The following is a 27,179-nucleotide window of genomic DNA, read 5'->3' as shown; positions in this document are numbered from 1 at the left end:
TGTCTATCTGTAAATGCTTGTGCATCATACATTAACATTACACTGATGTCAATTATGCAGATTAGCTAGGGCATTAGAGAAATCAACCAGACCCTGCGGTATCCTGCTTATAAGGCAAGAAGCTAGTGATACAGGTACAGCCTTGTATTGTTCCAGGCTATACACAAACACTAATGTTATATCCATAAAACAGCTGGTGAGGAAAGTTGGAGGCTAGTTGGAAAGCCTTCAGGTCATAAGAGTTTTAATCAGTTTGTTTCAATAATAAAGGAACTCATGAGTTCCTTGGCAATTTTCAGTTTAATGAATCCTTTCATTACTATTAACTAATACTGTGTTTGGAGGAAAGATATTTGAATATTTGACCTTAAAATATTCTTCATCTTACATGATACTGACATGTTTCACAGGGAAACCACCAAGTCAGACACACTAGTGTTGTATACATTTACGTAAATTCATATACTTGTATATATATGTTGTGTATATATATATATTCTGTGATGGTGCATTTCAAAATATATCCTGTTTTATTGAATAAATATAACTGCACGGAGTGCAATGATTAAAAACACTAGTTTCTTACCAACATAGCCATGGGAACCTGCCCTCTATCTTTATAGAATGCCGTATCTTATATTTTTCCTGATCCTCAATTTTCCTGTGGTTTAGGAACTTGCTATCGAAATATATTTTGAAACTAGTTATTAAATTGAAACTAGAGGAGGCTGGCTTGGCACAAACATAAGTTAGGTATGCACTTCTTTGAGTCATTGTTTCAATTTTTAAATTAGATCACAAAAAGTCTGAGCCAAAAAAAGTATAATAATCTAAATACATCCCTTGTATTGCAAAATGCTACTAGAACAGTAATTACTAAGCATTAAAATGCTTTGTTTATAACTAAATCATTAATCAAAATCTAATCTTTAAAAACATATTTTGTAACAAATCATTATACTTTTTTTTTTAAAGGTCTTAAAATATACTGGAGGAATAGATCCTGATTTGACATCTTACAAGATAAAGACTGACATTGCTATTCAAAGTTTTAAACAGCAAATTGAGAAACCTAGCATGAAACATTACCTTTTCTTTCTCAAAATACTGTGCAAAATTCCATATAATATTTCAAAATTTAAAATTATGGAAGAAGAGGTACTCAGATAACTGACAAAAAGGCAGGCAGAAAAAATTTAATTACTCGAGTATTTTGGTAACGCTGTCACTTTTTTTAATGAAAAAAAGCATTCTGAAAATGAATGCAATTATTCTTATAATGGAAACACAAGAAGCTCCTTTGCCTCAAGAAAAGAAATAGTTAACAAAGCTTCGAAATCATTAGTCTTAAGGTGGATAACTGTGTACTGCAACACATTTTCCTCAACTGGATTTCTTTACCACACAGTATGACATTTTCTAATGGTGGTGGTGGTGGTGGTAGGGGGAAAGGTGAGAAGAAACCATACAGCTTAATAAAACAGAAGCATTTTCTCAGCCTAAGTTGTAGCCACTGCTTTGATTTTTGGTTATGTCAGGGCCAGTAAGTATACTCTAGTGCACGAAACAAAACTAGAAGCAATACTTAGAATGTAGTCTTTGTTTCTTCTTTCTTCAAAGCCTATGTTTCCTAATATCATTGTTAGGCAAAGCAAAAAGAAATGTTTGTTCTATTACGTAAGAAATAAACTTCATTTGGTATTCAATTGACTTTCTAACTTAGCAGACAGGACTTTACATCTTCAAATACTGAAAATAAATTGCATTCTTGGCCCTTGCTTTAAAAGGTTATAGAGAATAAACGCACACCCTGGTAGTGTTCTAGTGATCTCCCTAATCTCAGTTGCACTTTGTCAGAACGAGGTAACTGGTAGTTAAGTGAAATACCCTAGATCAAAGGGGGATTAATCACCAACTGAATCCTTGCTGAATAAACCTGTCATTCAAGAAAATTATTTCCACTGAACTTAGCAGAGGATTGAAGGTATTTGCATAACAGGGACGAACGTACTTCAGCCAGGTTAAAAGGTTCAGAATTCATCCCATGTTTAGCTTTTTGCCTCCTTTTCCTTTCAGCAGCCTGGTACAATGGTTTCTAATCTGATAATACAGCTAACTATCTAAATGATGTCAGAACAGGAAAGTATTGCAAAGTTTGGATGAGGGATGGATCAATTTCACTTTCAGTAACTCCTAAATCTGATTTGTTGGAATTTAAGATGTAATCCTAAAAAAGTCCCTTAAACCTGAGGACTGTTTATTAACACCCCTTTTTTTGACCTTTGTCTTAGGAACAACCATTCTGTTGTGGCAGCAGTCCCTACAGAAGGCCTGGACGATAATTCCACCTACCTAGCTCCCAAGGGTAGTGTAGGAGTCTATCCATGTCTATGAAGTATTTTGAAATACTATAATGAAAACCATAAAAAAAATGGCAATTGTTACTTAGTATAAATATCTGCCTTGAAAGATCTTAAATCATACAATGTATAAAAACACCGTAATAATTTTAACCCAGTAGAAATACTGAATTGGTGTGAAAAAAATGAAAACGATTTTATGGGACAGACTAATGTTTAATAAAAAATTTTTTTAAACAAATAATTGTCATCGGAATTCTTGACAAGACTACTTGAAACTTGACATTTGAATCAATTACTTCAAAAGTTAAAAAAAAATTGCCACCACCGTAAGGGTATTGCCTAAGTACTATATTGCTGGCTCTAAAAAGTTTTTAAAATATTGTTTAGTAAAAAATGGAGAAAAGAAGCGTTTACAAAATCATGAACCATCTGTTCTGGAGTTCATTCTAAAAAATTTAATACTTTTTTTTTTTTAACCTTTCGAGTTTATTGAAGAATAATTACCGATGTGATAGACATCAGATTTCATAATCATATTTTGGCACTAAAAGGGAATTTAGCAATTTTGCATCTAAAGAAGGTCTGACACTATCCAAATCTTTCACTGGAAGTACTTGCTCATATTCATTGCAAACGCAAAGCATCTTTCAAGTTAAAAAATGCAAAGAATAGTTATCAAAGAAAATGAATAAAATCCATAGTGAGATAATTTTTTAGAAAATGATTGAAGTTTTAACCCAAGAAAGGACTCTTAGAGTGTCTTATAGCTTAGAATAAGAACATGTCAATCACGATTAAGCTTCTGGAATCGGAATCCCTTTGAAATGCAGCTGTTTCTTCTTTAATTGTGGCAGCGGACTCTGAAGAAAAGAAAGGTCCAGCCTTAAAGATGAGTAAGGAATACAAAATAGCTCAGGATTAGTTGTGGAGTTCAAAGGTCGCTAATTACACTAAGGAGTTCCCAGACACAGGGAAAACATTAAACAGGTCACCTACCAAACGGAAAACAGACTTTGTCTTCAGAAATTATCCTGAAGTGACAGGTTTCTAGACAAAATCAAAAGCATCACAGTGTGCCCAGCTGATCTCAATGGGATGAAAACCTAAGTTGGTTCAGTTCTGTAGCACTATGTTAGAATGGAATGGCAACAGATGGCATCAGGTTCCCCAACACCTCATCACTTTTCCAGGACACCCTAGATTTTCCTCCGGTTTCTAGAAATGTCAAATAGAAGATTCACTGATTTTTCTAACTGCTTATAAACTTTTGCCTAGGGGATTATTGTATTAAATCTTTGCCTACTCACTAGATAAATGCCTCTTGCTTACCTTAGTGTATTTGGTAAACATTTATACAATCAAGATTCCAAATGGCTCCATTACCATTAACTTATCAACATAAGTGAAATGTTAAGCTTTATTTGAGTTTAAGAGAGATCAAATAACTTATAGGGAATGATATTTTCTTCTTTCAAAAGGAAAGTTTTCACTGCTGATTATCTATGATTAAGCTAGAATAACAAGTTAAAGTCCTGGTCAGGCAGTTATTCTTTTTTTCTTTGTTACTTGGGATAATTTTGAACACAGAACCTTATGCCATGATAATGCTTTGCAGAAAATGAGTTTATGAGTAGGACTGACCTTAATTAAAAAATCATATTTCAAATCCTAAATTTATATGCACTATACCTTTAAACTATCATGCTTTCTTTTGAGGAGTTAGCAGCTTTTCTAAGCTTTTCCTTAGAAGACTCATTAAAAAACAGAACCCAAGATATAATCAAATTGAGTATTAATCTTTAATGCATATATTTTTTTCTCATTTGTAAAAAGACTTGAATGAAGTTTTGAGGTTCGTGAGATTTCATCTTTTCTTGAATGGTCACTTAAAGTCCAACTTGACAATGAACTGCTCTGAAAACATAATATGACATATAATTGCAGAAGCAGGTAGAGGATAAAGATGATGACTAGATGGTTTCTGAAGAAATCAAGAGAATGGTAAGAAAGTGAGAGTGACAGCTTTAAGGAGATATATACTACATGTGACTAAAATAAGCTTAAATGATACTCTACTCACAGAGTGCCTTTTGAATTTTTACCAGAATTCATTCATTAATTTTAACTTAATAAGACACAGCAAGAGCAGTATTAGATCTAAATTACCTTTAAAAATTTGGCTGCAGACATTAAATGATTACAAAACACTATGATCATCTTCTGAAGGTATTCCACACATCTTAATATGGTTACTGACATCCTAAGCAAAATGTCATTGTGGCAGATTAACAAGCTTACTTAAAAACTAACTCTAGAACAGAGATCACACACCTTAAGTAGAATTATGCAGATTCTTTATTAGTCAATAGGATAGTTCTGATTAAGAAGAACAGGTTTCTATTTAAACACTTTTCCTTTGTCTCTGTTGGCTGTTTTTTGAAGAGATGTAGTTGTTTCTAACACGGTCTCTGGTATTCTGTAACACCACCTTATACTAGGAGCTTAGTACTTAGATTTGGAAGAGAAAATAGTTTTTATCTTGCACATTATCTACAACCCATTGGGAGTGGCTGCCTGAATCTCTGAACTAAAAAGGAGCCTGACCCTTTACCCAAGGCTCAGTACAGAAAAGGGCTGTAATTGATTAGCAATGTCTGCCACAGAAACACTAGGAAACAAGTGTGGCAGGGTGACCCAGGACTAGTCTAAAATAAGCCCAAGTGAATCATTACTTTTCTATGTTCTGAATTATACTGGCATAAAATCGAAGGTTAACAAAAGGAGACATTAGCTTTTAAAACGTCCTTTCAAGCTCTATCAGACTACAAACACTACATAAGACTACTTTTACAATTAAATCATTCAGTGATTTTTCACTCACAGGTTATATGCATCCACATTAAAAATATAAGATTATGATTTTCTTTAAACTGTTATCATTATATAATCCCATTTAAACATGGGACTATTACAATAATAATGATCCATATGTTACTGGAGCAGGGGCTTTAGAATTCCAGATGTAATAATCAGAAGAAATTAGTTTCCGGTCTAAAGAAAAGAAAAAGAAATTAATGATAAGACTATTTTAGCAAAAATTCAACGAGAGCAAAGTCATGATTTTTTTGAAATTGTGGAATGCAGTTATTTCAAGGCAATACTTTGAAATATTCATTTTAATTTGATATTATCAAGATTTTATTATAACTTTTAGCATTTTACAAATATGGACTCATTAAATATTTGAAGAATCCGTCTTTGACCTTATATGAAATATCTCTCATTTATGCCAAATCTGCCAATTTTATCTTCACATTTTCTCTAAAATCTTTTTCGTATGGATCATTACTCTGACTGCAAAAACATTAAAAATTTTTCATTGGTTTCTCTTCTATAACCTTATCACCATAGCCCTGATTCTGGGTCTTGCTATTCTTTACCCAAAGTGTCAGAGATATAAATTAACACCCAACTTCCCAGCAACATTCTAAATAGTTTGCTTCACTGGTTTCTTATTATAGTTCTTATCAATTTAAGCCTTTTTAAAAATGCTTTGAAACTCTAAAAAAATGGCAACCTATTTGAACTAAAGTTTTCTGATATGTAAAGTTGAGATAATAATGTTCATTTGGAGTTACACATGTAAATTCTTTTTATATATATATAATTAAATATCCAATTAAATATAATTATCCAATTCAACCTTTTCTACCTTTCTTCTTCATGCCCTTCTTCATAATGAAAAGAATATAGACTATATTGTCTTTTTTGTTCTCTTCAAAGTTTGAGAACCCAGTAACAATGAAAGGCAAGGCAGCATACTGTTAAGTGGACAGGTTCCAGAGCCAGAATGCTTAAGTATCTGACTCCCAGTTCTGCCATTTGCTAGCTATGGGACCCTAATCTCTCAGTTCCATCAGTGTCCTCATCTGTAAAATGGAGATAACAACACTTACATAGGGTGCTGTGAGGATTAATGAGATAATGCACATAAAACACTTAGAACTTTGCCTGGCATATAGTAAGCAATAAATATTAGCCATTATTATTTAAATTAGTATTATTATTACTAAACTATTTTTAAACTAAGTTGTATATTATGAAAATAGATTTTATTGTCAAGATGATGGCAAAATAAAGTTTTACATAATTGCACAAACTGGCAGTCACATTCTGAAACTAACAGGAAAGAAAAGATGGGTCATAATATTAATTTAAAATGAGTTCTTTCATTCAACATATTTTGTATTAAGAAGCAGGTATGTTCCTATCCTGTATTATGTTCTCTGGAAATTAGTGCAGTATGTTTAGTTAACATAAATAAATTATTTTCCCATAGACAATCTAAAATACCGGTCTGTTTGCTTTCAGTCTCTCATATATACAACAAAAAAATGATGTAAGAGAAAACACAGGGCAAGCCTAGGGAAGTAAAGAATACTGGTTTATTCTGCTTATATTACATAGAAGTTATATTGACATGCACAAGTAGTTGCTTAGAATTCTGTAGTTCTGAGTTCTCTAATTCTCTTGAAATGTCCATGGAGAGTCCTTTCCTATTCTTTCTATTTTAGGAACCCTAATCCTTAGTTTAAGAAATATTTATCTAACTATAATAATAAAAATGTGTGTAAATTGGGATTATTCTTATCCACATATATAACAGCTTTATTCTCCTTAATGTATGAGGCAAAAAGGTTCTGTTAAAGTTTAGATAACTACCTCATTTTAGCTACTATTCGATGTTACATATTTCTATTTGATCTGAATTAAATAATTTTGATTCATTTATACATTTTTTGTCTCATTATATTTTCATATGTTTCGTGTGTGTGTGTGTATGTGTGTGTGTACACACATATAGATCTATACTTTACCAACCATTAAACATACTAAAATCAGGAAACGTCTTTTTTATTGTCTTCCTATTGATAGAATAGAGAAGGTGCTAAATAATGCTTATTGATTGCAACATTTGCTAAAGATATTTAAAAGTTTTAAATAAGAATCACCTCTAGTATCTATTAAATCTATACTATACGCTAAGCATCATACTAAGTCAATACAATCTTATTTAAACCTCATAACAATCCTGAGGTAAATCGCACTATTATTTCCATTTTATAGACAAGAAAATTAAAACTTCAAGAAGTTCGCTAACTTGCCCAAAGTTATACAGCTAATGAAATGGCTGAGCCAGGCTTAAGCCCTGTCTGTCCAACATCACAGTCTCTGTGAACCATCTCTGAATAACCAGAGAAAAACAAATCCAATTTTATACTGAAGTTCACCTCTATCCCAATCTTTGCTCATCCAGACCACTTTATAAACAAGAAGAAGGCAGAGGGCAGTGTAAAGTACACAAACTGTTATGTGGGGTAGAATCAGCCCAGAATTTTATAAATTGGGATTATTCTCTAATCTCTAAGTTCTGTTACATTCAAATTTTACCTTAGGTAATAACTGCAAACACCATTTTAATTGCCTTAAGTTAGTCTGAATCTGTGAAACTTACGTGCACTTATTTTTGGTTTTCCTGATGCAAAAACTTGAACTGAATGCTGATCTGCATAACATCCAGTAAGTGTGTAATCTAAGATCCTAAAATGAAGCTAGAAAGAAGAGAGAAATGTACCAAATTAAGGTCATTATTTGGTAAAAAGGATGGTTACATTTTTTCCCTTAACCCAGTTTTAGGGAATTTATTTTACACAGTTCACAAAATAAAAACCACAAGTACTAAACTTGAATTGTGTGTGTGTGCACACATATGTATACAAAAACACATATAATTTTTTTTTCCGTTTGCATTAGGGGCATTTTTTTGTAAGGCTGTCGTTATGAAGTACTTAACACACAATATGCACTTCACTAACAGCTCTAATCCATACTGCAAGGTATGCTGAATGAATTGAGGTTCAAAGATGGAAGCAACTGGTATCCCAGCACATAAGCAGCAGAGCTGGCATTTGAACTCAGACCTTACCGACTCCAAAAGCTGGTGCTGTCTCCCGCTGTGCTGCTGTCTTGTATGCCCTATATTCTCTTCTATCCCTAGGGCTATGTGGCTATGATATATTCTAGATCATAAGTCTTTTACAGGCAGGAAAGTATACACCTTCTAATAAAATATAATTTAATTATGAAAACAGAAACATCAGTTTATCTTGTGTTTAGGGGGAATAAGCTGTGCTACTTAATTTTCCAGAAGGGTGAAATTTAACTTTTACAGAACTAAGCTAAGGAATTACCTTTTCCCTCACCTAGAAAACCTTTCTAAAACGTACTCCATAATTCCTGGATTTCACTGACAATGTGGGGCTATCACTACAAATGCCAACTATTATACTGTGCTGTAACAGGGTGAATCATTAGTACCTTCCCTGAAAACAGCACACTCTGTTGTCCAGGTTGCAGTGCAGTGGCCAGGGTGCCCCTAAGTTACAATGACATTCACATGACCTATGAAAAAATCTATGCTTCATGGAGCTCTAGTTCTCCCTTGCTGTGATTCTCCTTATCTCTGCTGCTAAATGCTCCAGATTTTTGCAGTATCCTGATATCTTTTTATATATTTTTTCTGCTATCTCTATTCCCAGCAAATTTCTCCCATTTCCTAACTTTCTCTATTAATTACCAAACTAACTGATCACATGCATAAGATGTGATTTAGAATGTAATGTAATTTTCAGATCTTCTCAGCAATTTTTTTTTTTCCTGTTGCAACTCAAATTATCTCTGATAATAAAGGGCTTTTTCTTGCTTTTTTGGTATAATTCTCAATGCTGGAAGTTATGACAAGACTGATTTCCATACAACTGAAATACTGTAAAACACACTTAGATCATTCAGTCAACAAAAATATGTGCTACGTGCTTTCAATGTGAGTGTAACTGGTTGGTGATGGGAATGAATAGAAAAATCGTAATTCCTACCTTTGAAGAACATAGAATGTGTGGTAACATTCCACATTTTTTTCTGAAAGGTATCTGAAGTAGGAATTTTTATAATAATCCTTGAAACAAAGCTTCTGGACATAAGTGAAGCCAAGATAGAAGAAATGAATTATCATCAGTATACTTCCAACTTCACTACCACTTCCCCTAATTGCCTGTATTTCTCTTGATTTCTTTAATACATTTTTTAGGTTTTCCTGCTACCTTTCTAATCACTCCTTCAATTCCCTCATTTGTTTTTTTAAATCTTCCTGTATTATTTTATCCTTTTCTGATCTTATTTATTTCCACTGCCTCAACTATTTCTTCTCTGTGGCTAATTCCTAAATCCTTGTATACAGCTAAGCCTTCTCTTAGAATCAAGCTTTAGATTTTTAGCTACCCACTGAACATTTACAATGGGCTATATTGCTATTACCAGCAAAAAATATGATATGAAACCCATTTCTTCCCAATTTTCTCCATATCAATAATTTAGGTATATTCACCCATTCAGCAAATATTTATGTGTTAGGTCCTGGACTAGATATTTGGAATAAAACAATGAATGAATGAGATTCACATCTCTACCGTCTTAAAAAGCGTCAAATTTGGTTTAAGTTCCATTTTTTTTTAACAATATCATCTTGGAACAACACCATTCCTTGTCTCTGTATTTAATTAGTGGTCAAGGCTTTATTTTATCGCAGCTTTTGCAGCAGTCCCTTCATTTTTCTCCCTTCTCCCTTCTTTTCTCTTTCTGTTGACATTACACTAACTCAGCATTATTAACATTACAATATTACCCTTTCATATGGAATATTAATATGTTACAGAATGGCTTGTCTCTAGTTTTTTTACTCACCTTCCTTACATCCATTCCAGATTAACGTTCATAAAATATCACTTATGAAAGACTATCCCCTACTTAAAAAAGTACACCATCAACCAAAGGAATAAAAGTCAGATTCAAACCCTCTATAATCTTAATCTAAATTACGTATCCAGTCTCTCATAGTACTACTATTTTTAGCACTGGTTTCTAAGCATGCCTTGTTTATCCTTCTTTACTCTTTTAAGTAATTTCTTTACCTAAACAAATGTTAGTCAGTCTTCAAGTCTTCATATTCATGCATTTCTAGGCCTCAGAGTTTGGCTTAAACTTCACCTCCATTGTAAAGCTTTCCATAACAACTTCAGCTGTAGCACCTTTTTCTTGAAATACCAAAGGCTGTTAGCACTGATAAATTGTTGATGTGCAACACTGAAAAATTCCTGGAGGGCAAGGACTACATCTTCTATTTTTTGTATACAAATCTCAATTTTTTTTTTTTTTTTTTTTTGAGACAGAGTCTTACTCTATCGCCCAGGCTGGAATGCAGTGGCACAATCACAGCTCACTGCAGCCTCAAACTCCCCAGGCTTAGGTGATTCTCCTATTTGAACCTCCCAAAAAGCCGTGACTAAAGGTGTGCACCACCATGCCCAGCTGATTTTTCTATTTTTTGTAGAGGCGGGGTCTCACCATGTTGGCCAGGCTGGTCTTGAACTCCTGGGGTCAAGCGATCCACCCACCTTGGCCTCCCAAAGTGCTGGGATTATAGGTGGAGCCACCATGCCTGGCCCAAATCTCAAATTTGATAACCAAAAGCTGAGCAGAATTAGACTAAGTTGGGGTATTTAGGTTAGCTGGTTCCCTTTAAAAAACAAAAAAACCCCTTGTTTAAAAGAGATCTGGTCACACTCTGTTGTCCAGGTTGCAGTGCAGTGGCACAATTTAGCTCACTGTAACCTTGAACTCCTGGGCTTGAGCGATCCTCCCACCTCAGTCTCCCCAATAGCTGGGACTACAGACATCCCGCCACTATGCCTGGCTTTTTAAAATGTTCAAGCATTAAGTGAAATAGAAGTGACTAATACTAAACAACAACAAAAAATCAAACAAAAATCCAAAAGAGAACTTATCCCAGACAAAAATAACAGAATTCTAAAACAATTGGTGGAAAACACTAAAAATCAACTAGAAATATGCAATTTATAAACAAAGGAAGGGCGCTACTGTAGTGAGCCGTATAAATATGTTTACCTTTAAATATGCTGTTTCTCCAATACAAATTGGGTCAAATGGCTGCTTCTCATGGCTCTTGGCTCCAAAAGTTACAGTTCCAGAAAGACTAATTTCCATTGATTTTGGGAACTTCTGGCCTAAAACACAAATATGCCAATAAACAATTCTAAATTAAGTAGATTCTACAGTAAATGAAAAAAAAAATCAATAAATAAAACTTGCTCACCAATAATCCAGATCAATAAGCTTTTCTCTCGAAATACTTCGAGCTGGCCAAAACTAGTTTTGTATTCCAAATGTGTAATTGGACCTCTTTAAAAAGAAAAGGATAAAATAGAAAAAGATCACAGATATAACAGTTTTAAGAGATCTAAGTCAAACTTGGCCACTGTTACTTAATACAAGGACAGCATAAAAGCAGATCTGTATTCAAGTTTGCAGAATAGAACAAATAATGAATGTTAAATCTTGAAAAACAACAAGCACACATAAACATTTTTGGTGATGATGTGTATTTCATTATTAATCCTTAAGACAACTATGAAATCATACGAAATGTATTAATACAGTCACATGGGTTGCTACAATAAGACTATGATTTTACTATATATGTAGATATATTTTGACAAAAAACTATGCTGCAGAATAAATTTAAAAGTAGAATTGATAATAAAGTAATATTATGATATAATTGGCTAATTCACCAGGTTGTTGATAGTTTGGTTTGACTTGTATATGGAAAAATTGCTAGAAATAAATCCGGTAGAAAAATAATCCCTGAGGAAGCTACATTGGCTTAAGTGTATAATTTACTAGTAAGTTTAACTAGAAAGATAAAGGCATATTTAAAGGCAAACAAGATTATTTTTATGACTATATCATGAAAATCAGCATTCATTTAAATACAATAAAATTGTTCAGACCTTAAAAATAAGGTAAAAGACAAAGACAATTTATTGTGGGACAGTGGAAATGTATTAAGGAAGACAGAAATTATGGCAATATGCATTTTATTCCTACCTATTGTAAAAAGGTATATGGGCTTCACAGAATTCAAAATTATTTTTCACACTTTCATGAAGTTTTAAATTAATGGTTATTCTCAGTTGTACTTCTTCCTCCTTCATTTGATAAAAACCCAAAATTGGTGGGACAGGGACCTAAAAAGAAACATAAATGTCTATATAATTCTCAGGTTAATGGGTCTAAAACACCAAAAGTAACTAAGAAAAGAGTTACTTTTAATGACTTGGAGATTATTCCAAGTTGTTTTGGTAACAGCAATGATGAATCTATATTCATCATAAGGATAGGGATTCTTCTGTTTTCAGAGATGAGAAAAGTGCTTTACAAAGGTGTACAATGCGTTCTTGTTCCTATACTTGCTCGTCCAGGCTCCCTGTCTCCATGTTCTCTGACCTGCAGCACAGGGCATGCAGTAGGCATACTGATTACTGCCAACCTGCCCACAGCTCCTGTTGCTCCAATTGAATCCCATGAGTTCTCCAATCCCATCGTTCAGCAGTAACTTACTTGGTTGGTCATCAATAACTGACTGAAGACGAAACAACTTGTAGGCTGGGGTAAGCCAATCATTATTTCTGGTACATGTGAAGTAAGACACAGAAAGACTACTTATACAGTGCAAGCCCTAGAGCTGTAAGGTCATGTGTAAGCAGAGAAAGCCAGTTGAAAGAGGAGACTGAGAAGCAGAGATGTGACAGACAGGGTGGACCTTGAGTACAGGCTGATATTAATTTTCTGGTTCTAGTCCCAGTAAGAACTGTGTCTGCTTCTTTTCTTATCCTTAAATGGCAATGAGATTGCCTATTGCATTCTCAAAATAAATTCGCTCTACTTAAGCTAGCTTGAGTAGGTTTTTCTAACTTACTCATTCACAACTAGGACAAGAAATAAATGGTATAGTAGAAACGAGGTTTGGGAGTCTGAAAAATTGGGGTTCAAATCCAGGCAGTGCCATTTATCAACTATAGACCTGGTGCAAGTCATTTCACTTCGAGACTCTCCTCAGCTGTAAAATGGGGATAATGTTTAATCTAAAGGTTGTTAGCAGTACTACAGTACTAGAGAAAATACATGTAAAGTGCTTAGGACAATGTCTGACACACAAGCAATTATTCAATAAACAATAAATAGCTATTAATCATAATATATATTTGTAATTCAGGTTGCCTGCGATGAGGGGTATTTTATGTTCATGGTTAAAATCATGACTAAATCATAGCAAAATCTATCCCATGATCATGAACTCCTTTTTAGGGAATATTAAAAAAAAGTTCAATTATTTTGAAAGCTATTTACAAATAGTTACCAACACCAAAGATAAGAGGTATCTTATTCAAATAAGTGAATCTTTTTTTTTTTTTGAGATGGAGTCTCACTCTGTTGCCCAGGCTGGAGTGCGCTGGTGCAACCTTGGCTTACTGCAACCTCTGCCACCTGGGTTCAAGCGATTCTCTTGCCTCGGCCACCCAAGTAGGTGGGACTACAGGTGCACGACACCACGCCTGGCTAACTTTTTGTATTTTTAGTAGAGACAACGTTTCTTCATGTTGGCCAGGCTGGCCTGAAACTCCTGACCTCAAGTGATCCACCTGCCTCAGCCTCCCAAACTGCTGGGATTACAGGCATGAGCCACCGTGCCTGGCCTAAATCTTCATCTTCAATCATCAATTATTGTCTGACAAATAGAACTTTTTCTAAGTTCTCATACCAAGAGTGTGAATTATTTACTTATCAATAGCATTTATGAATATAAAGATCAGCAAACTCTCAACTATTCTAGGGTTGTTTACCTGGGAAGTGTAGTAGCATAAGTTGAATGACTCTAAAGGTGGAGTGAATGGAAATTTGTAAGGCCCACTAAATGCAGAGTCATCCATTGCATCAATACTACTAGAAGTCAGAATTGCAGAATCAAGAGAAGTTACACAAGGATGAACTAGAATATCCTGAAGTGGAGATCCATTGGTGGGGAGACTCAAGCTGATGGTAACATTTGGCATGATTCCTTCCAAGTCACACTGAAATGCAAACAGAAAGATTATCACCAAAATCTCAGAAGCAAATGTCTGTTTGAGGCTTTTCAAAATTTATCAAAGTCATTTTCCCCAATTAACTCAGTTTTCTCTAGGTATTGTTCTCTTTGCTTTCTGTGTTCTTATTAATGGTTTTATCATGTTCTTAGACACCCAAGCCAGAGACCAGGAGAGCCCTCATAGACTCCATTGCTTATCTCTAAAGCTCTTACAAAGATAATTTAAATCTGCTGAATTTTCTCCATTCCTGTTGAAACACACTGATATGGGCCCTTACAATTTCTGCCACAGCCCTCTAAATATTTCTGGACTTGCTTTCCTCTAATCAGTCCTCTAATCCTCCATCAATGCCAGAGCTATCTTAATGAAACATAATTTTTATTATATTTTTTCCATGCTCAAATCCTTTCAGTGATTCTACTTCGATTCTGTATTACCTGTAAAGCCTTTCATTGTTTGACTGTCATCTACCTACTTTTTATTTTCCTTCAACTTTTAAGTTCCAGGGTACATGTGCAGGATGTGCAGGTTTGTTACATACGTAAACGTGGGCCATGGTGTTTTGCTGCACAGATCATCCCATCACCTAGGTATTAAGCCCAGCATCCATTTGCTATTCTTCCTGATGCTCTCCCTCCTCTAACCCCCACAACTGACAGGCCTCAGTGTTGTTGTTCCCCCCTTGTGACCATGTGGTCTCATCATTCAGCTCCCACTTATAAGTGACAACATGAGGTGTTTGGTTTTCTGTTCCAGCATTAGTTTGCTGAGAATAATGATTTCCAACTCCATCTACGTCCGTGCAAAGGACATGATCTCGTTCCTTTTTATGGCTGCACAGTATTCCATGGTGTATATGTACCACATTTTCTTTATTCAGTCTAACATTGATAGGCACTTATGTTGATTCCATGTCTTTAGTATTGTGAATAGTGCTGCAATGAACATACGTGTGTATGTATCTTTATAGCAGAATGATTTATATTTCTTTGGGTATATATCCAATGATGGAATAGCTGGGTCAAATGGTATTTCTGCCTCAATGTCTCTGAGGAATTGCCACAGTCTTCCACAATGATTAAACTAATTTACACCCTCACCAACACTGTAAAAGTGTTCCCTTTTCTCTGCAATCTTGCCAGCACCTGTTGTTTTTTTAACTTTTTAATAATAGCCATTCTGACTGGTGTTGGATGGTATCTCATTGCGGTTTTGATTTGCATTTCTCTAATGATCAGTGATGTTGAGCTTTTTATCATGTTTGTTGGCTGCATGTATGTCTTCTTCTGGGAAGGGTCTGTACATGCCTTTTGCCCACTTTTTAATGGGGTTGTTTTTCTTCATCTACCTCTTTAATAATTTTCTACCCTGCAACTTATACGTAGTCATATTGGATTCTTGCATTTCCCTAAATAAATCATACTGTCTTATACCTCCAAATGCACCTTTGCATGTGCTATTCCTTCCAGCCGCAATGTCCTTTTCTCCCTGTAAATGCTTTCATTCTTCATGTCTTAGCTCATTAGATGCTGTGTGTGAAGCCTTACATTCTGTATCACCTCTACAGCCTACCTTTGCTTATGTAGAGAAGCCCAGGATCTTCTTCCCTATGTAGTCTCGGTTAGTTTGCCAATGAGAGGTACTCATGAGAGATCCACAAAGGAAAAGAAAAAAGGAAGTAATTTTTCTTGAAAGTTCTTTGAAGCCAGACAGGACAGCCTCTCAAACCTGTCCTTGAGCTCCTACTTTAAGGCCAAAGTGGCCAGATGCTGCACTTCTGCGGACTTTTCCTTGGATTTCCACTGTGAGGTCATAACAGACAGACATGGCAGTTTCTCAGACTTCTTTGTGAACTTTTGATTTGTCTATCTCCTCCAGTCTCCAGACTGAAGTCCTTAGTGACTGTTTCTGAAAGGCTACAGCTAGAGCATCAAAGACTTATTTCCTCAGTGCTTCTTGAGTAAGCCCTGATTTTTATATTAGACATCTTTACTCCCATAAATCTTATAGTGGCTTCTTCTGGCCCAACCAGACTGATATACTTTACTTATGTTTGTAGGTACTCAGGCTCTTTGTACCTCTATCTTGAAATTCACCTCTATTAAAGCTTGGATCAAACTGACCAACTGAGCCCCATAAGAATTATTGATATCTTCTGTTTCAGCAGAAATATTTTAAGAGTTAGTGAACTCTGAAAGCATAACACTTAGCTCCTAATGCACTATCATATATTAGATTGTACCATGCATTAACTGTCCACCATCTACAGGTATCTGGTCCACTTCTCTTTTCAAGCTTTAAATTCTTTGAAAGCAAGAATCGTTACATTTTTCTTAGTACCTCTAGTGCCTGACACATTTCTATGGGTATAAAACAATAATAAAAAATGTTTGCTGAGTGGCTATCTTTTTCTAATTATAAACCTACTTTTGTTTTCAATTTCTAATATGAAATGTTTCACTTTTAATGTTTTACCTACTATTTGACATGTGTGGGAATTCATTATGTATCTGCTACACAATGTAAGTACTTACAGAGCAGGCAGGCATTACGAAGAGTACTATATACAATTAGTGCCTTTATAAGGTCTCTCAGTGACAATTACAATAATGTCAGTCACATTAAAAATAAATATGCCAAATAATCTTATTTTAAAACTTAAAAAAAGTTTTAGGATTTCAACTTTTAGACCATCTGCTATTTTCTATATGTGAACTAATAAGAATAAATGAAAAGTAGTTTTGCTTTTGCTAGATATTTATGGAGACAAAATAAGCAAACATCAATAGTAAATACCATTGAAATTTAATAATATTCAGTTTATACTTAGTAAATTAATCTCTTAACATTTGTAAAGGGTCAGAGAAAGATCAACCATCATGGAACCTGCCGATGAATCTATCTGGGCACTTAAAATGCCGGATCATCAGTTATTTACTATGGGTTGAGAACATCCATTCTAGAAGGAATTGGTGTACTACCTTTAAACCAATCTGGCATACGTAACCCAACTTTAGAAGTAAAAGTTATTTAAAAAAAAAAAAGGCACCTAAGAGTTTATCTCATTTTAAAAATGAGAAAAGATTCACAAAATTGTGTAACTTTCTAAAGACATACAGAAAATTAGTGGTAAAGTGAGGTCTAGAACTTTGGACCACTGGCCTTTGGCTCTGGTTTTCCACCAGAGTAGGATAAAATGAAGATGATTATTTCCATTTACAATGGGCTTCACAATAAAATTCCTTTAAACAGTAAGTTTCTGAAGTACTCAAAGAATGTTTGGCTAACAGTTATACTATGTACATACAACCTTAAAGAAATATTTAGTATGTAGGTTAACATATAGCCCCATTTTTTTTCCCCTTAAAAACATTTTTTAAATAAGGAAGTTGTCCATCATGATAATCTGTATCAGGACTAAGAGTAGGAACCAATCTGAAATTCTCCTAAGAGTAAACTGGAGTCAGCCTATCAATGAACAGAGACATTAAATGCCATGATATTAATTAGCTCATATAATAAATAACATATTCCCTGTTTATTGCTACAGAATGAAAAAAAAAAAAAACAGAATTGGTGAATTTTCCTATTTTCTTTTTTTTTAAGACAGAGTATAGCTCTGTTACCTAGGCTGGAGTGCAGTGGCATGACTGTGGCTCACTGCAGCCTCTGCCTCCCAGGTTCAAGCGAGTCTAATGCCTCAGCCTCCTGAATAGCTGGGATTACAGGCGTGCTCCATCATGCCTGGCTAATTTTTGTATTTTTAGTAGAGACGGGGTTTCGCCATGTTGGCCAGGCTGGTCTCAAACTCCTGGCCTCAAGTGATTTGCCTGCCTTGGCCTCTGAAAGTGCTGGGATTACAGGAGTGAGCCACTGCGCCAGGCCGTATTTTTCTATTTTCATTTCATTGAACTTAGGAGAAAAAAGATTCAACTACTTTAAAACTTAAGAATGACATAATCCATGAACACCTCAATTTTGGAGCCATTTACAATAGTTATTTCTAATAAAGTGAGTAACTGGAGTATATTTTTGACCATGATGGATATGAGTTTAAAATAGACACACAAACTTTTAGGTAACTTTAATGTTAAACAGGATTAAAAAAAAAAGACAGACCCAATTTTTCTGTTAGGACTGTTCTAATTCTCTGCTCTTGAACTCTAGCTTTATCTCTAATATTTATACACAGCCACACAACATTAAATTTGACATATGAAAAGTATACGTAACTGCAGGGAATAAAGGAAGATAGAAAAATAAAGAAATGAGAATACTATTAATATAAACTTGTAGGAAGTTTACCTGGAGGACTTTATTTTCGATCATTATTCAACATGGCATTAATCACTGCTAACTGTATTGTTATTTACGTTGTCTTTTCCTGTTTTCTATTTCTACAGAGAACCCAATATTAACCTAACGACTTGTTTAAATAAGAGCCCTTCAACATGATTTTAGATATGTCAGAGATGTCAATTTCACCCCTCTAAAGAAAATGGAAAATAGGAGTGGTGACTTTAAAATATGTTCTGAAGTTATTTGACATTACTCTTTTCATAGGTGAAGCCTAATTCTACACCCCTTGAATATGGACCACTTAGTGACTGGCTTCTAATGAACAGAAAGTAGTGGAAGTGTAACCTCCCAGGCTAGGTAATAAAAATAATCGCTTCTGCCTGCCTGCCTGCCTGCCTGTCTCTCTCTCTCCTCTCTCTTCTCTCTCTTTCTCCCTCCCCACCCCTCTCTCATCATCTGGTCTGAGGGAAGCCAGTCACCAAGTGTGAGGACACTTAAGCAGCCAGTTGAGAAGTCCATGTGGAAAGGAACTAAGGCCTTCCTCCAATAACTAGGACCAACTTGTTAGCCATGTGAGTGAGTCATCTTGCAAGTAGATCTTCCAGCCTCAGTCAGACCTTCAGATGACTATAGCCTCAACTGAAAATTTGACTGCAACTTCATGAGTGATTCTACACTGAAAGTTCCCAGCTAAGCTAATCCCTACAGAAACTATGAAAATAATAAATGTCTATTTTGGGGACAATGAGACAATTCTTTACACAGCCACAGATAACTAATATAATTGGTAAGGAATGCAAAAAGATAACATAAAATTTTACATGACTCTCCTATTTAACAACTGCTGCTTAAGATGAAAATAAAAAATGTTATTTAAAATACAACTAGCAAATTTAACTTTTCTCCATATGTTAAATCAAACGATAAAGCAAAAACCAGAGAAAAATCTCACCTTGCAAGTCACTGTTCCAACAACTTGCCATGTATCCGCTATACCCTGTTTATCATATTGCATGGATTTTACCTGTTCAGTGACAGAAATAGAAACTTGTGGTTTTCCTTTGTACGTCCCAGTTTTCCAAGCTGGCTGTTTCTGTGGCTGAGTCACAGATGCAAAATTGGTATTATCTAATGAATTCTGTAAGTTGGCATCTAATAAAGTACCAAATGGACAAGCCTGCAGAAGCAAGTCAGGCAACTGGCTCAATTTTGTATTCAGCTCAGAGTCATTTTTTTGACCTGAATAAAGAAAATCCTGTATCCCAAAAAGAAATTCAAAGCCTTGTGAAACTCCACTGACACTAATCAATGGCGGACGAGGGGACAGAGTTTGTTCAACTAGTGGAACACAAGCATATATCATGTCATTCTTCAGAAAAGCAACAACTGGCCAGAGTTCTTCACCTCCTATCAGGAGTCCATAAATGGATGTTTTATTGATGCGTGAACAGCTATCACGACTCTCAACGAAGTCTTTATCATCATCCAATAATCTAAGTTCAAAGAGCAGTGCTTTAAGAAAGGGACCATCTTCAGGAACAGGCACATAACTTGCTCCATTGAAGACTCTGGCTCGTTTTTCAACAGTTGGATACCGTCTGCATTATGGAAACAGAAACATTATAAATGATTCTTCCAAGTAAAATCAAGATGAAAGAATTTTTTTAAAACTCCCAAATATAAGGCAAACAGTAATAACAATAAAATACACGAGAAACAAATATATACACACATCCACAAAAGCCAACAACCAAAAAATTATAATGCCCATTAAGTTACTATTAGAGTGACTGTTTCATATTTGGTATATAATCTGTTATTCAAAATGCTTAATTCAATTTAGTTATTTAGTTTAGGTAGAGGACATGATTCTAATTTAAAATCCTTGTCTCTCAGCCACTCAGATACCATCCTAGTCAGCAAGGAGTATATACTTGAACTGTTTTAGGCATCTATAAGAATTTTTTTTCTTCTATCTTAGTAGCTAGAGTAGGGCTAACAAAGTGGTTCAATTTAACCCTCCACAATTTTGGATTCATTAGTTGAGATGGTACAATTTTAAAAGGAATGTTCTATTCTACTTAACCTATAGTGAATGAAGGTACCCTGAGTCTTCTTGCCAATCCCTACAAAAACATGGAAGATCATTTTAGTAATAATGGTTTATCTCTATGGCCCTGGAAGATACTTTTAGGTAATAAAAAAGAATAAAATCAGAATGTTTTTGTATATTCTGAGTTGAACTGTAAGCAGTTACTAATTTATCTTTTCTTTGCTTGGAAACAGAAGATGCTTTTGCTTATTTACAGAAATCTGTTAGATCACAGTTTCTCAGTTCCAAAATATGTACTTTTCCTCATTCCTTCTGCCTCCACTCCAAAGTCCAGAACAATGTCATTTATCAGCTGTTAACTTTTGAGTAAATCACTTAACTTCCCTTTGCCTATTTTCTTGTTTGTAAATAAAGGGGTGGCAACAAATCTGCAGTTTTTACCAACAGTCAAAAACATACCTGGCTAAAGCGGTTTTTTATCAAAAAATACTGATGTTTACTAATATTTTAAAAAAATATTAAGTAAGAATGTATTCAAAGTTATCCATATGTAGGTTAGGTGCAATGGCTAATCCAGCACTTCAGGAAGCTGAGGTGGGCAGATCACTTGAGGGCAGGAGTTTGAGACCAGCCTGGCCAACACGGTGAAACCCTGACTTTACTAAAAATACACAAATTAGCTGGTTGTGGCAGTGCACGCCTGTGATCCCGGCTACTTGGGAGGCTGACGCAGGCGAATCTTGAACCCAGGAGGTGGAGGTTGCAATGAGCTGAGCCGAGCCGAGATTGTGACACTGCACTCCACCCTGGGCAACAGAGTGAGACTCCATCTCAAAAAACAAACAAACAAAAAGAAAAACACCAAGCAAGCAAGCAAACAAACAAACAAAAAACCCAAAAGCAGTTACCCATGTATAGGTAAATCTCACCTACATTCTGATGCATTTTCTTGATTGAGAAGGGAAGAATCAGGTAGCACACCAGTAATGGCATGGCATAGCAGGTAAATGCCATTTATTTCTCTAAATCTCTGTATATGAATAGTAGAGATCTCTGGACTAAACTCTAGTCCAATCTCTTATTATCTAGTTTTCCAGAGGATAATTAAAGTTCTTAAGTATAAAAATTTCACAACTGACTGTGAAGATAAGTTAATCTGGGACCTTACACAACACCCCAATATGTGTTCAATAAATATTTTGTTGGATGACTCAACCTATCATTTCTAATTTATTATATGCTTTTTCTAAAACAGGATTCAAGGCTTAAATGGGCCTACAACTATGGGGTATGATACCAACCTAAGCCAGATGTAAGCCGATGCTATTATTATCTGGAAAGGAAACCTTTAAACCAGAATCTTAACCAAGTTTTGTTATAGGAAATAAGACTTAGAGAAAACATCATTTGCCTTCTTAAATCTTAAATATTGGCCACTTATTGACACTTATAAAGTGTCAGTGCCTATCTGTGTAGCTCTAACACCTCCCCCAAGAGGTTAGAAAACTGAAAACATAATAAAATTTAACTAAGTCATTCAATGATACAGAATTAAATTATTTGAACCCAACTTGCTACCTCCATAAATGTATTGAAAAGCCCATCCAAACATATCTGCCTTTTTATTCTTAAATAATATCCTGAGCACAGTGAAAAAACATTCTGAAAACTAGGATTTAAGAAACTTATTTTCTTAAGCAGTAAAAAGTTCACCTCTACGAAATGTTAAGATAAGCTACAAAGCAACAGATATGGTATTGGTACAAGAAAGACAAAGTACTAGAACTGAGACAGACCAACATTTATATGAGGGGACATAACTAACACTACCAATAGCCTCACAAATTAATGAAGACATGACATACTGCTTAAAAGATGATGTCAGAAAAACTGACCCGCAGTACAGAGAAAAACGAAATGGGATTCCTACTTAACATCATATCCAAAGATGGACTACATATGGGTTAAAGACCTAAATGTAACAGATGAAATTATAAAGAGAAGATAATGTAGGAAGATATTTTTGGGAAATATGGGTAAGGAAAAACTTCAACAAATTCCCAAAAGCAATTAACTACTTTGATTGCATCAAAATTAGTGATTTCTGTTTAACCAAGGGAAACATAAAGTTAATTGACAACAGTAAATTAAAGAAAATATCTGTACTATCTAAAAATGACATAGGACTAATACCAAGAATACAAAACAAACTCCTACACATTCAGAGGAAAAAATAAGCAACTTTGAAAGAAAAAAAGGACAAGACATGTACAGGCAATTCACAGTAGAGGAAACTTAAAGGACTAACAATCATTGCTACATACAGAAATGCAAACGAAAATAAGATGTTCTTTATTGGCAAAAATTAAATGTTAGGAAAGAATGGAGATACGGGAACCCCTTCTTGCTGCTAGTGAGTGCGTGGGTGGGTGAAAGCATTCTGTGGAGCAGATTATTTGGCAGTCTTTAGTCAAAATCGGCATAGACATGCCCCATGGACAGATGTGAGGATGCATACTTTGGCAGTGTTCTTTGGAGGCAAATTTGGGAGAGGTCATCAGTAGGTAAAGGGGATAGGTAAATGTGTAGGATGTGAACCATGAGTACTACAGAGCAAGAAGAAACAATGGCCTAGATTTGCACTGTCCAACATAGTAGAACTACCCACATGTGGCTATTTAAACTTAAATAAAAATTAATTAACATTACCCAAAATTAACAATTGAGTTCCTCAGTTATGCTAGCTGCAGCTCAAAAGCTCAATAGGTACTTGTGGCTAGTGGCTACAGTATTAGCCAGTACAGATTAAGAACATTTCTCCTTTCCATCATCATAGAGAATTCTACTGGACATGCTGCCTTAGATGAACACAAAGTATCATGGATGTTTCTTTAAAATAGTGCTGAGAAATTTGACAAATGTAACATTAGGAAGTGAAGTCTAAAGCACACTTAATTATGTAATTTGAAAAATGCATACAATGAAAAAGAGTAACATCGAAGATGTAAGAGTTACCTGTCAGTGGGAAGGGAACCGCAGTTAGAAATAGGTAATCAAATGGAATATAAGTAAAATGAGAGATACTTTGTACGGACTGATGCGCCTGGTAAACCACGTACTAAAGAATATTATTAATCTCCTGTATTTGAGGTCCAACAACAAATGTTGGGGTTAGTGTCAGCCAAAAATCCTGGGGGGAAATGGTAAACTCCAACTCTGATGCCCTCAGGAACAAAAACTGTTAAGGTTGCAAAGAAGGAATTTTTCATATCCCCATTGCCAACCAATTTTCATTTAAAATTACAATCTTTTTTTCTGCCTCAATCTCAATTCTACTATGGTACTACTTCACTATAAGCTTTCTTCAGGGAAGAACGAATTGTGACAAAAAAGAACTATCAATGGCCAGAGAATAAAAGGTGAAACAGACCCACTCGATTGCCACCAACATTTTACAATGAGTTACTGTACAATTCTCTTAACAGAGCTATTTTGATTACACAGGGCAAATTCTAATAGTGGGACCAGATCAACTTAACACAATATATGAAAAAGTGAATAAATTTTTTTGTGTTTCTATTTTCTTCAACAATTAGGAACTGTAAACTGATGATTTCTACCAATGACACATATTAACAAGATAAAAATAAAAGCCTGGGCCCGGCGCGGTGGCTCATGCCTGTAATCCCAGCACTTTGAGAGCCAAGGCGGGCGGATCACGAGGTCAGGAGATCAAGACTATCCTGGCTAACACGGTGAAACCCCCTCTCTACCAAAAATACAAAAAATTAGCCGGGCGTGGTGGCGGGCGCCTGTAGTCCCAGCTACTCAGGAGGCTGAGGCAGGAGAATGACATGAACCCGGGAGGCGGAGCTTGCAGTGAGCGGAGATCGCGCCACTGCACTCCAGCCTGGGGAACAGAGCGAGACTCCGTCTCAAAAAAATAAAAACAAATAAAAGTCTGATATAACTTAGCATGGATTTTTCAGTAGAATAAGTTAAAATGTTCTTGAACGATTTTGTCAATGCATGTTGAAAAATCTGAAACATGTTTAGTGCTCAGTAAATTTTCCACCGTTCCCTTAGTCATCTCCATTTTAATTCTAAGCAGACGGAGGTCATTTTAAAATACACACTAATAGAAAACATATACCGTAATACTTAATATGTACGAGTCATCAACTCAATTCTCAGAACACTGTAAGGTAGGACTATTAAAATCTCCATTTAACAGACGAAACAGAGATCTGTTAACTGGCTAGCCCAAGGTCACGCAGCTATTCGTGGCAAACCTGGGCCACGAAGGACCACAAAACTATGCTACTTCATCGATCTTCCAACATCCCTGAGGATTCAGATTTGCATTTACCTGGAGAATCTCACGGTGCCACAAAGTGGAGTTCCCGGTTCATGGCTTATGAGCCACACTGCCCGCTGCGCCATGGTTAAGTCAGTAAAGCATTAGCTCATCTCATAATTAAGGTCGCCACCGAGGAACAGCGCAGACCGGCTTTCTCAGACGGACTCTTAACAGAAGCCCTGAGGCTCATCCTGCGCCGCACACCGGTCGCGCTCAGCAGAGGTTAGCTTTTTTAGGTGAAGTGACTAACGCTTCTGAGTCGCTCTAGGCCAACACACACCACAAAAAGTTCTAAGAACCCCAACCTATAACCTTGAGAAATTTACCTATACCCTGCAACTCCGGTACTTTCTTCCTCTAAATTCCACTTCCGGAATGGTGGCCCGCAAGGATCAAAGTTCCTCATACACGGTAGCGTCGAGCCTTTTTTCGGTTCGCCCGCCGCTCGTTTTCTTCGCTGGCCCCTCCCGACAACCTCCCTGGCGCGCGCAGTTCCACTTCCGGCGTATGAGGCGGTGACAATGGGAGCAGCGCGGGCGGCGCCGGGAGGCAGCTGACAAGCGTTTGCGGCTTCGCTTCATGGCCGCTCTCCCGCCCCGCCTGGGATCTGTGGGGAGCTGGGGAGCCCGCGGCGGCCTGGAGCCGGAGCTGGCGAGCCGAGCGGAGACCTGTGCGCCGCGCCTCTGAGGCGCAGCATGTGAAGCGGATACGGCATCCAGTGCGCGGCGAGCCTCTCAGCCGGCCGGGATGGCTACCACGGCCGAGCTCTTCGAGGTGGGCCCCGGCGGCTCTACAGGGAGTGGCAGGCCCGGGGTTTGCAGGCAGCTGGGTGGGCGGGCCGAGGAGCGGGCGTTTGCTGGCTGCCCAGGAGGAGCCCTCGGGAGAGAGGTGCGAAACTGAAGGGTTGAGGTGGCAGCTCCGTGTTAGCGCGGGCGGAGCGTGAAATGGGGGAGGGGTGCTTGGGGCCGAGGTGGGCTGGGCGGCCGGTCGGCAGAGAGGGGAAGCCGGGTGTCCGAAGGGAGGAGGGTTGCTTTTGTTTGTGGGGGCAAGACGGGGAGTCTGGAAGGTTCGGGTGTTGGAAGATGTCTACTCCGGATGAGTAGTGGGAAGGGCTGACTCAGGACGAGGAAAGAGAGCCAGGAGCCTCAGGTTGGGTGAGTCTTGTCGCTGGGATCCTCGCGGGAATAATAGGAGGAAGCCACTTGAGATCGGGACTCTTGGGGGCTTCTCGTTTTGAATAATTATTCCATTAGTAAGGTTGCAGGTGGCATTCATAGGACTGCCAGTTTAACCTTACATTTGAAAAGGCTGGGACTAATTTTTTTTTTTTTTTTGGGACAATAAAGGCCTACTTATCTCTTTCGACTGAAGGGAGGCAAATTCAAGTGAACACTTTATTTCATGTAATACATAATAATACACTCGAGGCATTTACGTGTATTAGAAAATAAAACCAAAATGAATACTGTAAAACTAAAACGAACACTTCGTTTCATATATATAATGCACCTTAAGTGTATTATATGAATTTACGTGTATTATAAAATCACCAAACTGCAAACTAGAGAATCCTTAATATGTAATAGTGAGAATACTAATGTCTTTCCTCGAGCGTTTTCAGTATCTAAACCTTAAAATTTAATTTCGTGAAGTCTGTTGTAAGAAGCTGTGATAAAAGTTTGAGATAATAGAATAGGAAAACTCTAGGCTACAAAACAGTGACACGTATAAAGCATCTCCTTGTGTGAAAGAAATGAAAACAGATAAGAAAAAGGAAAGAAAGACCTCTTTTTTGTGTGTGTGCTTGTGTTTCACATTGAGTAACAAAAGTGTGATAATTGAGAAGACTGTAATCCACAATAGGGAACTTCTCCATAAGTGAAAATGGTATCCTTTTTCTGCGTAAGATTCAGCAGTTTTTGTGGCTTACAATTTGAATGCCACCGTTTTAATAACAAATGGAAATTTACATTTGTTATTGTTACTATATTTTGCATATCAGTCAGCTTTTGGATAGATAGTGCTTTTTTTGAGAGGAGTAA

The 27,179-nt window shown here is 36.3% G+C and overlaps 2 protein-coding genes and 1 long non-coding RNA gene across 6 annotated transcripts in view; 2 read left to right on the top strand and 1 right to left on the bottom strand.

Moving 5' to 3' along the window:
- The window catches only part of LOC134738150 (uncharacterized), a 65,962-nt gene extending 46,805 nt beyond the window's left edge, over nt 1-19,157 (top strand). Inside the window, exon 3 of the long non-coding RNA XR_010123725.1 lies at nt 18,989-19,157. This is a non-coding gene — a long non-coding RNA (uncharacterized LOC134738150). The remainder of the gene's footprint in view (nt 1-18,988) is intronic.
- AP5M1 (adaptor related protein complex 5 subunit mu 1) lies at nt 4,701-25,905 on the bottom strand. Of its 2 annotated transcripts, none has more exons than XM_054449728.2 (8): nt 25,147-25,905; nt 19,677-20,322; nt 14,183-14,410; nt 12,387-12,526; nt 11,593-11,678; nt 11,385-11,503; nt 7,879-7,975; nt 4,701-5,414 (listed from the first exon to the last, which is right to left on the bottom strand). In XM_054449728.2, exons 1-8 carry the CDS (start codon nt 25,218-25,220, stop codon nt 5,332-5,334), a joined length of 1,473 nt encoding a protein of 490 aa, XP_054305703.1. In that variant the 5' UTR covers nt 25,221-25,905; the 3' UTR covers nt 4,701-5,331. The 2 variants fall into 2 exon arrangements, with proteins under 2 accessions (XP_054305703.1, XP_054305702.1); XM_054449727.2 differs by having other exon boundaries at nt 25,464-25,870.
- The window catches only part of EXOC5 (exocyst complex component 5), a 61,876-nt gene continuing 60,312 nt past the window's right edge, over nt 25,616-27,179 (top strand). The window contains exon 1 of one of the 3 annotated variants that reach the window (XM_054449726.2): nt 25,616-25,911. In XM_054449726.2, the coding sequence (XP_054305701.1) occupies nt 25,885-25,911 (27 nt within the window). In that variant the 5' untranslated portion in view covers nt 25,616-25,884. Of the gene's footprint in view, nt 26,026-26,162; nt 26,292-27,179 lie in introns of those variants that run through there. The other 2 variants (XM_063651645.1, XM_063651646.1) reach the window with 2 other exon arrangements.

This window comes from Pongo pygmaeus, chromosome 15, assembly GCF_028885625.2.
Source record: "Pongo pygmaeus isolate AG05252 chromosome 15, NHGRI_mPonPyg2-v2.0_pri, whole genome shotgun sequence".
Classification (NCBI taxonomy): domain Eukaryota; kingdom Metazoa; phylum Chordata; class Mammalia; order Primates; family Hominidae; genus Pongo; species Pongo pygmaeus.
Note: the sequence above shows the minus strand (reverse complement) of the source record. Positions and strands in the feature narration are given on the sequence as shown.